Source organism: Erpetoichthys calabaricus, chromosome 6 (assembly GCF_900747795.2).
Source record: "Erpetoichthys calabaricus chromosome 6, fErpCal1.3, whole genome shotgun sequence".
Taxonomy (NCBI): Eukaryota; Metazoa; Chordata; class Cladistia; order Polypteriformes; family Polypteridae; genus Erpetoichthys; species Erpetoichthys calabaricus.
In genome coordinates, this window is record NC_041399.2 from 217,334,929 (window position 1) to 217,347,691 (window position 12,763).

General features: G+C 53.0%; 1 protein-coding gene across 3 annotated transcripts; it reads left to right on the forward strand.

Moving 5' to 3' along the window:
• Nucleotides 1-4,627: 4,627 nt before the first annotated feature.
• Nucleotides 4,628-9,080, forward strand: higd1a (HIG1 hypoxia inducible domain family, member 1A). Of its 3 annotated transcripts, none has more exons than XM_028790868.2 (4): nucleotides 4,628-4,719; nucleotides 6,573-6,671; nucleotides 7,857-7,988; nucleotides 8,639-9,080. In XM_028790868.2, exons 2-4 carry the CDS (start codon nucleotides 6,578-6,580, stop codon nucleotides 8,695-8,697), a joined length of 285 nt encoding a protein of 94 aa, XP_028646701.1. In that variant the 5' UTR covers nucleotides 4,628-4,719; nucleotides 6,573-6,577; the 3' UTR covers nucleotides 8,698-9,080. The 3 variants fall into 3 exon arrangements, with proteins under 3 accessions (XP_028646701.1, XP_051784699.1, XP_028646702.1); XM_051928739.1 differs by lacking the exon at nucleotides 4,628-4,719 and adding an exon at nucleotides 4,734-4,744; XM_028790869.2 differs by lacking the exon at nucleotides 4,628-4,719 and adding an exon at nucleotides 6,356-6,502.
• Nucleotides 9,081-12,763: the final 3,683 nt, after the last annotated feature.

A 12,763-nucleotide genomic window follows, 5' to 3' on the forward strand; every position in this document is an offset into this window, starting at 1 on the left:
TGGGTCCCTCCCCGGCCCTCATTCACTTTACTGGCCCCACTTCCTCCTGCCAGGTGTGCCCTTGCCCACTACGTCTCGTTGGACTCCAAGCTTGCCAGTTGAGTTAACCAGAAGAGGTCTGAGGACTAAGGAGGGTCTCAGGGAACTCTTAAGAACATTAGAACATTCTAGATGAGAAGAGGCCCACCAAAGCTCGCCAGTCCTGTCCACTTCATTCTTCTAAAGAGCAAGTCCCTAAAGTCCACTACTTGGTCACTGGGGTTGTCTTCCTAATGTTGGTGTGACATTCTCCCTTCACAAGTGTCCAGCTGTGTCCCTCATTTTAAAGTCACCGTCTGACCCGCTGCACTTTAAACACTTCAGTCGGGTCACCTCTTGCTCTTCTTGGGCTGTCCGTCAGAAAGGGCCACTCCATCCCTGGGACGCCCGTCTGCTGTACAAGGCAGAAGGGGCCTGACAAGACGAAGCTAACATGAGACCCTATTAAGGCTGACGTCCAGGATGCCTGCTGACCCCCACAGTTCAGGCCCGTCCATGGTGACCTCGATCTCTCTGAACGTCTTCTATCAGATCTCAAGAGGTGAGCCGTTCATTCGGGGAGCTCGTGCCCCGGGACTTGAGTTTTATTGCAGGACTGAGAGTTGCTGCCATTGGCGTGGAGACGTACAGCGAAGAATCTCAGAGTCGCCTCTCTGGGTCCCCCAAATGGAGCAGAAGTGCGCTTCAGCCGGCAGCGGACCCCACCTCCTGAGACGGAGAGGACTGAGTGCCACGGGCCTCAAATATGCCCTGGTGAAAAGATGCGGGTTCTGAACCTGAGCCCACCTGGGCAATGCAGTAAAGTCTAATGGCACAGTTCACTTGTGAAGAAAACTGTCACGATGCTGCAAGGCCAACGTGGGCCAAAGGGGACCCCCGAGAGGTCACTGCATCCCTCTTGTTTAAAACGGAACTTCACAGGCGCCAAAGGGAGAAGACTGATGGGTGGTCTCGTAATACGGAGCTGACCTACGGCACACCTGAGTCAGAAAACGGCAATTCCCAGGCAGACAAGTGCCATGTTGAGGCTGCCACCCCTGCCCTTTGCCCTGGGCGTGCGCTGGTCAGGGTCACCTGGTCAATTCTTTTTCTTTCTCATAAACACACGTCTTATCTCCTGTCACGTTTTTAACTGGCTGTTTCCTCTTCCTCCTTAAACTTGACAGGTGACCTGAAAGTGAGCAGAGATGGCTGGCGCTCATCTGGCGGCCTGCGGCCAACTTCACCACACTGAGAGTCAAGTGAAGTGAAGCCGACGGGTGTGAATGAGGACACGCGACATGGAGCTCCCGGTATGAATGTGCCATCATGTTGTTGCCACGGGTGAAGTAAAGATTGATTGATTGATTGATTGATTGATTTAATGATCTGCCATTGCAAAGGAGAGCTCACAGAATCAGCGACGGGTCACTCACACCAGTGGACGGCACAGACATGTCGACTGACCCGGGGTGCATTCTGTGTAAAAGGCAGAACTGGAAAAGCGATGACCGTCTGTGCATTGAACTGGTTAGCGAGAGCAAACTCCAGTCTTCTAGTGCCCGGTTTATGAGGGCATCACGCCACGTTGTACCTGAAAGGCTCCCTCTGCCTTCACTTCTGAGCTGGACCAGAGGTCTGAAGACTACTACAAGTGAAACAGGCTGGGGGCTAAGGCCATGTCATGTCATCTTTAAGTAAAGCCAGCAGGGGGCGCATGCTCATTAGAATTGCAGTCACTCGACAGCTGGCATTCACGCCAACACAGGGACCCCAAGATGAGAAACGAGAGACGGCGCTCGCCTTGAAATGCTGCAGTTACTCCAGCAATCAAACACAGGACAGGACAGGACCCCCGTCTTACGGTGTTTTAGTGGGGCCCCCCGCTGCTCGCATGTCCATCTTGTAGGGGATGTCACCGGTCCATCCATAGGACAGCCCACGATGATTGTCTGAACTCTGCCATTTTCTACCCTCAGAAGAGGAGCGCCTGCTGCCATTACTGGCCGTTACCCTAATTAACCAGTGAGTGACCAGTCAATACACCAGCATTTGATTTGCTTTCACAAGATGCACCCTTGAGCCCCTGATTGCTGTCTGCTGAGCACCCTGCACCCTCCAGTTCACTGCCAGCTCCCTCCATGGGCGAGTCTTCGGCTCACAGAGAGCGGCGGCGCCCGCTTAGGCTTAGACTTTGACGTCAAAACGATCCTCCTGCTTGTGGCCAAGAAGGTCCCCAGTTATGTATTAACTTGCAGTAAAATGATCAAATATAATTAGGGACGTAAAAATGGCCTCAAGGCCTCGTCTCGTGATGTCCTCATCTGGGTCGTCCGCTTACCGTATTGTTGTAGTTCCTCAGGGTCCACATCAGGACAGCAGGGGGCACCCAGCAGCACTATAATCACAGCAACTGAAGTGGAAATGAGGAGGTGGAGGTCTGCTTCAGGTTTGGGCCCACGGTACTGGGAGGGTCTTCCTTGTGTGACCAGGCTGGCGATAAATAAACACAACAGCAAACGTTAAATATGACGCCAACGGCAGGGCCACCCCTGGACTGGGCATTAGGAGTGGCAGACCTGTGGAGTGCTGGTGGTGGCGGTGCATTGGAAGAAGGCCCAGTTGTGATTAACGTCTTACTGGCCAGCAGATGACCTTCCTAACCCTTTGTACCCTGAGGGCCTGTGAATGTCCCCCAGAGCCACACTGAACAGATGGCCCTTTGAGTGGACACATTTACAATGACTTTTCCATCAACTGCCTGCTTAGAATTATAAAAGTGCCAACTATGCAAATGTGATCTTTGGCATGATGGGTAATTGACCTTGGAGGCACTTGGTGGGTCAGGGTCACACAGAAAGTGGTCACAGTAGGTCCTGGGAGCCCTTCAGGCTCGTCGTAGTCGACGTCTGCATTCTCCGTAAGGTTGGCGCTTGGCACCACCACCTCTGAGTTAAGACATTGGGCTCAGGGCTTGGCCTGATACTCTTACCTCATCTTCAGTCTGAACTGCGGAAAATGTAAGGAATATATAAAATGTAATTTAAAAAAAAATGAGATGGCAGGGGGGAGTGAAGGTTCAGTGATGCCATCGTCACACCACTTAGAGGAGATGCCAAGTGACCCCATCATCCCAACTGCACCAGTTCCAGGCGCCAAACACAAGAGCAGGAGCAACATGGCTGACAAGTCCGAGTGTCGAGGACCCCTGTTGGCTCAGGGTCAGGAGTGTAAAGCTTGTGGTCACCAAAATGATTGTGAGAAGCAAGTCTGAATGGCTAAGGTACTTTGGGGTGGTGTTGACTGTGAAAGGCACTATATAGACTGACAAGCATGTGGTCCACAATACTAAGAGATTACAAGGTGAGAGTCTGGCTGACCAAGTACAACTGGCAGCTCTTCTCCTTACTCGGGCACTAATGGCCATCGCCGTCGATGTGAAACCTTCACGCCGTCTCTCTTGATGGCCAGGAGTAGCCCAGTTCAGGAAGCAGTAACATCAAGTGTCACAGAAGGACACACAGAGGGACAGAAAGACCCTGTTGGCAGGGTGAGATAATTGGCAGTGCCAGACTTGTCCAGTTTTGGCTTTCATTTGTCAAGGCGGTCAGTCAAGTAATCAAGTAACAGTAGCTGGACGGTGTGGTGTGTGTGACACAGAAAAGCCAAAGCAAACCGAGGTGCATCATGAGCTGTCACTGTCATATCTGAGGACACAGGGAACACAGATGTGCACCAGTGAAAGGTCACGTCACGGCTTCGAGTGTCCAGTCCGTGTAAAGTGACCTGTTCATGTCAAACTAGTTTGTGTACTGGGGTGTGTACGCGAGTCCCTCTTACGTCGATATTCCACGGTAGAACGTGCTGAGCTTTGTCGGTGGCTCCGAGATAAGGCGCTATATAAATAACGTTTGATGGACTGAGCCTGACTTGCACCCACTGCCGGTGTTTTGTTATTTTGCTCCGCTTATTAGTGCGCCAACCGACTGATCGGTAGCTAGCCCGTGCGGCCGGGTTTGTCCCCCCCAACCCTTATGATCTGCGCCCTGGGCGAACACCTCGCCTTAATGGTGGCGCCAGTCCTGCTTGCACCTGTCACTTGCCTGCACGTCCACCACCTCCGGTGGTTTCCTACTCTAGAACGTCCCACGTGTGTCATAAAAGCCCACTGCCGGCCACAAACGCCCCTGGGGTGGGGGGCTGGTCTTCTTTTTTCTCTCCTCGCCTTACATGGAGCAGCAGGACATGACGCCGACTTCTCCAGCGCTCGGTGCAGGACTGCACAGTACCCGAGTGCGGCGGCCTCGGCCGTGGTGCATTGTGGTAAATGTAGTCTCGCCGTGTGACGCGCTTCGCGACTTGTCAGCTTTCGCTTTGGTACTTAGCGTTTCAGTTCCCACCACGCGTGTGACTTTTACGTGCGGCGCTGACTCGCGCGTGCCCAGACGCTCTGATTGGCGTGGATTGTTCGCCGTCGGCCGCAGTCACGTCAGGTGGACTCCAACGTCCGAAATGCCGCCCGGCGGGTGAAACTGAGCGCCAATGAGGCGAGCGCGCTGATTTTTTTTTCTACTTGCTCCCGCCTCCCTGCTCGCGCTCTCTCAGTGACGTTCGATGACGCAAGAGGCGCGTGTCCTCGGTTGCCGGCTGTCCGGTATAAAGTGAACGGCGGAGAGGTGAATTTCAGTGAGCGTTTAAGAGGTAAGTGGCGGCGGCGGCGGGGGTGGTTGAGAGCCGGGAGGTCCCCGTCAGTACGTGTCAGGAGCTGTTGGCACGTTCGGCGCTGCTTAGCCGGCATTTTGACGGACGCCATCGGGGAGAGTTCGCCGGTGCGGATTAAGCGGTACTGACCCCACGAGGGTGCTGGCTCGGCCCGTGACGTGAAGTGACACCCCGTGTCGCATCCCGTGATGACTTGACGTTTTGTAAATGCTGTTCGTTTAAAGCTACGAATGTGGTGACGCAGCAGTGCGGCTGGGACTTCCCGTCCATTTTCGGAAGAGCACAGAGGGAGAATTGAGGGGCCGAGTGACCTGACCTCCCCCCTGAGGGACGGCTAACCCCCGAGTCCGGCCACCTTTTTAGAGGCCCAGATCCGTCCAGTGAGGCCTGCTGCTGGAGCAGCCCCGAGGCCAGCCAGCCAGCCAGCATCCATTGACGTCAGAAAGGGGTCGAGTGACCCCGTAGAACTCATGGCGCTGGACTGGCAGCACAAGGTCACAGGCCCAGTCCCGTGCACCGCACTACCGGTGTGACCCTGATGTCACCTGCTGTTGAAATGTGAAGTGATGGCCGTTATAAACTGAGGGTGACATTCAGATGTGTTATGACAGGACACCAATAAAACGAGCGGACTCGGTGACCTCGAGTGAGTCACAGGGGTCTCTACAAATCACACAGACTGATGGTCTCAAATTTCGACAGGTACGTACGGTAGCTTCACCCTCCCAGGTGTCCGTAGTGGGCAGGCTTGGTCTGTGGTGGTCCCACGTGAATGCATTAAGGGGTCTGTTCTCTAATCTGCCTTGCAGTCCACTTTGACAGTGGCCCCCCGATGATGTCACTCGCTGTCCTGTCTCCATTACAGTGTGCAGGTAGCTGGTCATGCCAACAGGTCGCCATTGTAACAGATGAGGATGTGTGTGATATTCACTGTCGGTCTGCTGTAACTGACTGAGGAGGACCACTGAGTCTTCATGAACCTGAAGCCCCCCATCTGCCTTTCCCTATCTGCACTCTCCACTGCCCTCCAGCCTGCTGCACTGGGGTCCAGGAGCACAATGGAGGAGCAGATGCGTTTGCTGTCTCTTGACCGTGACCAGGCTTGCTGTGTGTGGCACAGTGGAAATGACTGGCGCTGCCAGGACCCCGGCCTTCCTGACAGGTTCATCGTGATTACCTGTTGCTGGCTGAATACCACGTGAGTGGCTGGCATCTCCAGCTGAAGTGTGGTTTTCTTGATGACTTTGAGGTCCGCATGTGACAGTGGGATGAATTAATAGCCGGAAAGGTGGGCTTGCAGTATTGCAGCTGGCTTCTGGTCATTATCTCACTTCGACTTGACAGTGTTTTGGTTGGCACATCATTGGCTTTTATTTATTTAAACTGAAGAGCACCTGAAGTGTGCCTGTGAGATCAAAGCCAAGCAGAGTGCCTTTGGCTCAGACGGGCGCTCCTGGCCATCAGCTGCCAGACCAGATCCTGGGGCCCTCATGACGGCGGCACCCGGCAACAAGCAGCTGGGGGACTCGGATTGAGCTGCGGTTGCGTAATCGCACTTTGTCTACCTGCCCTGTGGCGCACGTGTGTGTGTGTGTGTGTGCGTTTTTCTGGATTGCTTTGTCATCGTCGGTTATTTGATTGCAACACCTCGTCTCTGTGTAATTATCCCTCGCATATAAAGAGGCAGACAAGGAAGCCGTGACATTGTGCCGAGAGCCAATTCAGTGTCGTGCTCCTCCGCTTGTCAGGGCAGGTGTCTCCGGTAAGGCTGGTGGGGGGCTGATGGGGGTCTTTGCTCATCCCTGATGCTAATGTTGTTCTTTCTGTTCCAGCAATCATGTCTGCAGCCAGCACCGTCTCCTCGTACTCTGAGGAGGGCCAAACATCCAAACTGCTCAGGAAGTCCAAAGAGGCTCCCTTTGTGCCAATTGGTGAGTGGGTTTTTCACATTGATTGACAGTTCAGGTTGTGCAGATACTTTTTGTTTGGTTGTCACTGTTCGGAATGCCCGTTGATGAGTGCCCACCGCCTCATTGGCTGGCCAGTAAAAGCGAAGGTGAGATGTAGTCGTGTGCGAGCCTAACAGTGCCCTGAGAATCAGTTAAAAGACTAAAGGGGTACATGACGATAAGAAGACCCATTAAGCAGAGTTGTGGTGCGCAGCCCCAGCTGGTACATCGCGATGGCATCGGCAGTTGAATACATGAATGAAAAAGCAGCAGTTTGGCTAAACATCAGTAAAGTCGGGGAAGAGCAAATAATAAAAATGTACACGGAGCTGGGGACCGCAGACAACAACTATGGAAGACTAAGAGAACAGAAGGTGGACCATCGGTGACCCCCTCATCTCCCACCCACACAACACAAAAGAGGCAAAGCTGAAATACTCTGAAAGGGGGTCTCCATTAAAAGGTAAATGGTAAAGCATCTGCCCCCATAGTTTATTGTGCGGGTCCCCAAATGGCACCAGAGTGAGTGAAGATAAGAAGGAGAGGTGGGGTCCTGTCAGGCAGGTTAGTTTTATTGGGGTCTGTGTGCTCCCTCGCTGTCTGCACCTCCGGCCTCCCTGTGGATTTCAGTCCATCATCCCAGAGACTCCAACAAAGAATTTGGAACACCTGAGAATTTCCAAGACCTTCAGATGGACAGAAGTAGCACCGCTGCAGGGGGTCCGAGCAAAGCGTCGTGTTTCTGTCCTCCGTGAGCCCCACTGCAGTATGGCACACCGACCTGGCAAAATCGGAGTGGAATTTTCAGTATTTTCCAGAATGTGGTAAAGGCAGGCGGGCACTTCACCATGTGAGTAACTGCTGCTAAACAAGTAATGTGGAGGGGGCATAGCAGCCAAAAAGGTCCAGGGATTTGAGTTCGAGTGCTGAATTTTTGTTCCCATTACATGCTGGTGGGTTTTCTTCTTGGGTTCTTTTGGGGCTGTAAACTGTCCCAGTATGAGGGAGTGTGCACACCCAGCATCCTATCCTGGGATGTGCTGCTCTGACTCGTGTCTCGTGTGGTGACCCGTCCTGTCGTTGGCTTTAGCTGCCATTCGGTTAATCGCAGTCCTTAACCTGAGCGTCACAGGTGGTCACGGCTCTCTTGTCTGTCTTCTCTCCAAGGTATGGCGGGCTTCGCTGGGATTGTGGCTTACGGTCTTTATAGGCTGAAATCCCGGAACACAAAGATGTCTGTCCACCTGATCCACATGCGAGTGGCCGCACAAGGATTTGTCGTTGGAGCGATGACTCTGGGTGAGTTGAGTGGATGTCACGGGGTTGAGAGGGGGGCGGTCTGGCACTCTGCAGGTCCTGTTCCATCTTGTAGAAAAACTGCTGGGTCATTGGAGGCGTTGCCTCGTTTGTTTTCAGGGACCTGGGTGTGTGATTGGTTCGAGCTGCTGCCTGTCACGTAGCCTGTGGCACTTCATTTATTTGTGTCTGTTTTTTATGTGGCACACATTCACAAATCCTGCCTCACTGTATTACTGAGAAGGTGCCATAGACGGCTGCTGTGTGCCTTGTGGCACTTTTGGCAGAGCTGCTGATGGTGCAGCCCAGAACACAGTTGGTTAACGCAGTGCCACACATCCGCCTGGAGCGCGTCATAAATCACAAAGAACTTCCCAGTGGAATTACAAAGGGTGGGTGTGAGCAAGAAGTCTACAGATTGATGTGGGCGTGATCCGAGTGCCAACACTGCTGGAGTGTCATTTTGTCCCCAGTGGTGGCCTTTTTAAAGGGTTATTGAGCAGCACACCGGCGTGCTTGGCAATGTTATGGGCATTTTTAGGGCAAGGCCTGATGCCCCTCCTGATGAATGGGTGTGTAAATATGGGATTCAGATGGTACAACTTGGGCACACCCCGGGCACCGTGACAGCTTCTTGTTGTTTTGTCTTACAGGGGTGGCCTACTCCATGTACAGAGAGTACTTTGTGAAGCCACGGGAGCAGGAGAAGTAGTGACGCCGACCACCGTGATGCCTTTCTTCAGCACCGCAGTGCACGTGAAGTGCGTCTCATGAGTTTTATTAAGAGTTTTATTTTATTTTCCTACACTTAAACGTATTTATTAATTAATTAACGTTAGAGCGTGGCACACATCCTCCGAATGGGACCAGAATGGCAGCAGCGCTTACCAGACTTGAATACTTGACTTGGCAGCAGGATGAGTGGCAGAGCTGATCCTCATACCCAGGATGTAGCAGGAGATGCTTTTATTTTTATTTTTATTTTATTATTTTTTTATTCTCAAACCTGTAAAATATTTAGAACTCTAAATATTGAAAGTCTGGACTGACCGCTCACAGTACCTTCTTACTGACCACATAAACCCTCCAAGTTGACCGACTGTCTCTGATCCTTCTGTTCTGAGCTCACTTGTCACTCGGGTCTAAACGGCCGCTTGTAGCATGTCTGTCACTTTGTCACACCTGCTTTACGCCTTTTGTCACAATGTGCACATTGACCAGTTGCCCACAGCTGACGATTTTGTGGCCCCTGCTGCTGTCTTTATTCCTAAGGTGAAGGCAGGGTGGTCACAGGATTTGCCGACACAACACGATTTCAGTGCTTGAGGTGGGAGTGACGTCTGCATGTCCCCTCACTTTGCCATATTAAAAGGGTGGGCCTGCCATTCTGTGTTTGTGCCACTGGGTATCTATCGTGTGGCTCATTATAGCACACACTCGACTACGTTCCTCTTTCACTCGGCTGCACCTCCACGATTTATGAGGGTCTCTGACAACTGAACCGGAGGCAGGATGGAGCAGAGGCCTGGGCTTGACTGGCGCGTCTTAACTGGCAGCACCCTGGTATTTCTGTTAGCGTGTGGCACCTAAACGGAGACAAATGACGTGGCCATGCCTGTTATGATGGCAGCAGCCCCCAAAAGTGATAGCATTTTGCTGATCTTGGGGGTCAACTCTGTTGTTATAATTCATGCCATCTTGAGTTTGCTTTGTGAAATTTACTATGGTGTGACTGCACCACCCTCATCTGCAGCTCTCTGCCACCTGCTCCGTCTGTTCTCAGGGGGTCCACAGGCGCCATACACACGTGATGATTATGATGTTCAATGGGGTGTTAGTCTGATTTGTAAAGGTGGGCACAAGGGCTGTGACGGGCCAATGTCACGGAGGAAAGGAGACGAGGCAGCTGGCACAGCAGCGGTGAAGACATCAAAGGTTCCCTCTGCAATCCTGTGGGTGTGGACCCCCTGGGCTGAGGCTGCCGTTCAAAAAGGAGATCAGACCCCCCGAGCGCCAGGCCAGCTCAAGTTGGAACAGGTCCCTTGGTATGCCAGGGAACGCACCGCATGAGCGTCTCCTAAGGCGGGCAGCGAGAGAGCCCACTGTGGTGTTACGGGCGCAGGCTTGGTGGACCTCCGAGCCTTTTGAGCTCACGGTTTATGTTGAGGTGTCTGGTGTGGGTGTGAGGGCACCCGAGAGGTCAATTTGGGACGGGGTCCGAGCAGGCAGCTGTCTAACGTGTATGGCGCCCTATGAAGGTGGCTGGCAGATAAACCCACAATGCACTGCATGTGCAAGGAGCCAATGGGACGAGTCCAGGGTGAAAGGCGCCGTAAAGAGCAGCCCAGTGTCTGTGGAGTGTGTGACCTACAGGTGGGCCGCCCAAACGTCTGCCACTGTGACTGTGATGTGAACTGACGTGAGCACAGGGTGGGCTTGGCAGCTGATGAAGCCGAGTGCCACGTCGCCCTCTTGTTCTTTAAACTGGCGCAGTGTGAGGTCGGCTGCTCAGTGTGTGTGTCTGTCCACTGTCTCCATTATGGGGTCCAAGGCAGACCCCAGGCCTGCTCAATGCACCCCTAAATCAGTGAATGTGAGAGCCAAACTGGTAACGGAGCAGAGGGGAGGGTGGCCTGTGATTCTGAAAGTGACATCTGAAGGACAGAATTGGGTTGGTGGTCCGATGACATCCTGCAGTCAAAGAAACAAAGTCTGGACCCTCGTACAAAGGCGGCAGCCCACCAAAGCAAAACACCAGGAGGGCCAGCAGCCCCCATCTGTCAGGAAGCTCTTAGTGTTTGACAGCCTGAGGGCCCACTCTGTATCAGGCGGACCACCTTGGGTGCGGCCACAACACCGAGCTGAAGCTCAGAGAGGAAAGGAAACTCGACATCGTGAAGAACAACCTGAGGCGCGGCACCCGACTGCTGACTCACGGTGACAATGAAGTGACGGCTCCTCACCTGAGAGAAGGTCACAAGTTCACTCACGCTAGGTAAACGAGTCGACTCTGAAACACGGCGAGTTACGGGGGCTGCAGCCTGCAAGGACAATGCAAACGGGGGGCACCCTCAGCCTCTCCCGAGCTACGACGTTTCAGACAAACGGCAGCCCTAAAGGCCCCATGTGACCGAACGATGACAAAGCAGGCAGGGCATGGCTAAGGCACTCTTGGGGTCTGCGACATTCGATCACTATGGGTCAGGGGGTGTGTGTGTGCTGATGCTGGGCACTCCTCCTATTCTGCCCACTGTGGAGGTCCACTTCATGCTGAGGGGGCTCAAGCACTCTTATTGAGAGGAGGCCACTCAGACTGTCCCTTTTGTCACCGGTGCCTTTTTCACATATCAGTGACAGGGCAATTGGCCGATGTGCCACGAAGCCAGTGGGGATTAGGGGGCATCGTCGCTTTCTGAGACCCCCCAAACTGTGTGTTAGCAACAGAAACAGGAAAATCAAATTATAAAATGGACCTGGCAGGCCTGTGTGGGGGGCCGAGTGTCGTCAGTCAGGCAGGACTCACCCACCGCAGCCCCCCGGGTCACGGGTTCAAGCTTCTGTGCCTTCACCCCACCTGCTGTGACTCTTAAGAGTGCGTCTCACTTTGACGACCGTCCAGAAGCTGAGCACTTGTCATTGTCCTCGGTCGCTGCTCCGGGCTTCACGGTGGTCTCAGTTTTCTATTATGCGGCAGCAGGTGAAAGTCACGTTTGAGTGGAATTGACATTGACCGCCATCGGCTCACAAAGCCACTCCATGGAAGTATAAATGCAGCGAAGCCCACCTGCCCAAAACGAGCGACTTTTAGTTTATTATTCACTCCGGACGGCTCAGCCCCATTTGAGCTGCCACTCCTTCAGTGTCCCGGGCGCATTAGAAGTGCTAGCGGGTTATTAGAGAAACCTGCGCCATAGCTGCAGCAGCGCCAAGGCCTCTGTTTCGTATGTTGTAAGGCACAGGCCCTCCTAGCGTTCAGCTCTTGGTTCAAAATTAGCCAAAATAAATCGTCCTCCTCGAAAATCACGTCTGTCTGTCTGAAGGTCATGCCATGGGGCAGGGCGCCAAGAAACGGGGGCTTTCACACCACAGCGTCTGGTACAGGCCCGAGGGTCTCGGCACATCTGCAGGCCTGATTACAGGTAAGCTGAGGATATGTTGAGTTTAGTCCAAAACAAATGGCCACACCACAGTGTCGGGGGGGCAGGCAATTTAGTGCGCCCCCTGGATAACAAAGGAGGGCTTATGGATGTTCAAGGATTCCCTTTAAAATATAAATGTAATGCTAATGAAAAAGAACATCATCCACCTTAATAAAAGGCTGAGTGTGTCTGTGTGTCCGTCCAGTTGCTACGTCTTTGTCATTCCAACAGACGGCACATCACAAATATTAACACTGTTTTTACGAATCCCATACCAGATGGCGTTAAACAGGGACCTCCATTACCTGCAGACGTTGAATTTTTAGACTTTGAACCCCCTTGGAGGGGTAGCCCAGCTGGTGGGCTTATTATGTGAATTTCCCCTTGGGATTAACAAAGTGTCTATCTGTCTATTAAGGCGGCCCCATATGTAGCTTTAAGAATGCTATGGCAGCGACTCGTCCTCTTCCTCTGCGACTTCCCGATTCAAACAGGATGTGCCCGTCACGGGGCTGTCCAGGGAGGAGTGTCCTCTTCTTCCACAACCCTAATAAATGTTGTGTGCCCACCTGAGGGACTTTTAGGACTGCCGTTTGGTAAGTTCTGTGATACTTTGTGCTGACGTTGATTTGTTCATTT

Excerpts from the sequence above, each read along its gene's own strand:
- higd1a (XM_028790868.2), top strand. The coding sequence starts at position 6,578 with ATGTCTGCAGCCAGCACCGTCTCCTCGTACTCTGAGGAGGGCCAAACA. Across the intron at positions 6,672-7,856 it reads GGCTCCCTTTGTGCCAATTG|GTATGGCGGGCTTCGCTGGG; the intron begins GTGAGTGGGTTT and ends CTTCTCTCCAAG. Across the intron at positions 7,989-8,638 it reads CGTTGGAGCGATGACTCTGG|GGGTGGCCTACTCCATGTAC; the intron begins GTGAGTTGAGTG and ends TTTGTCTTACAG.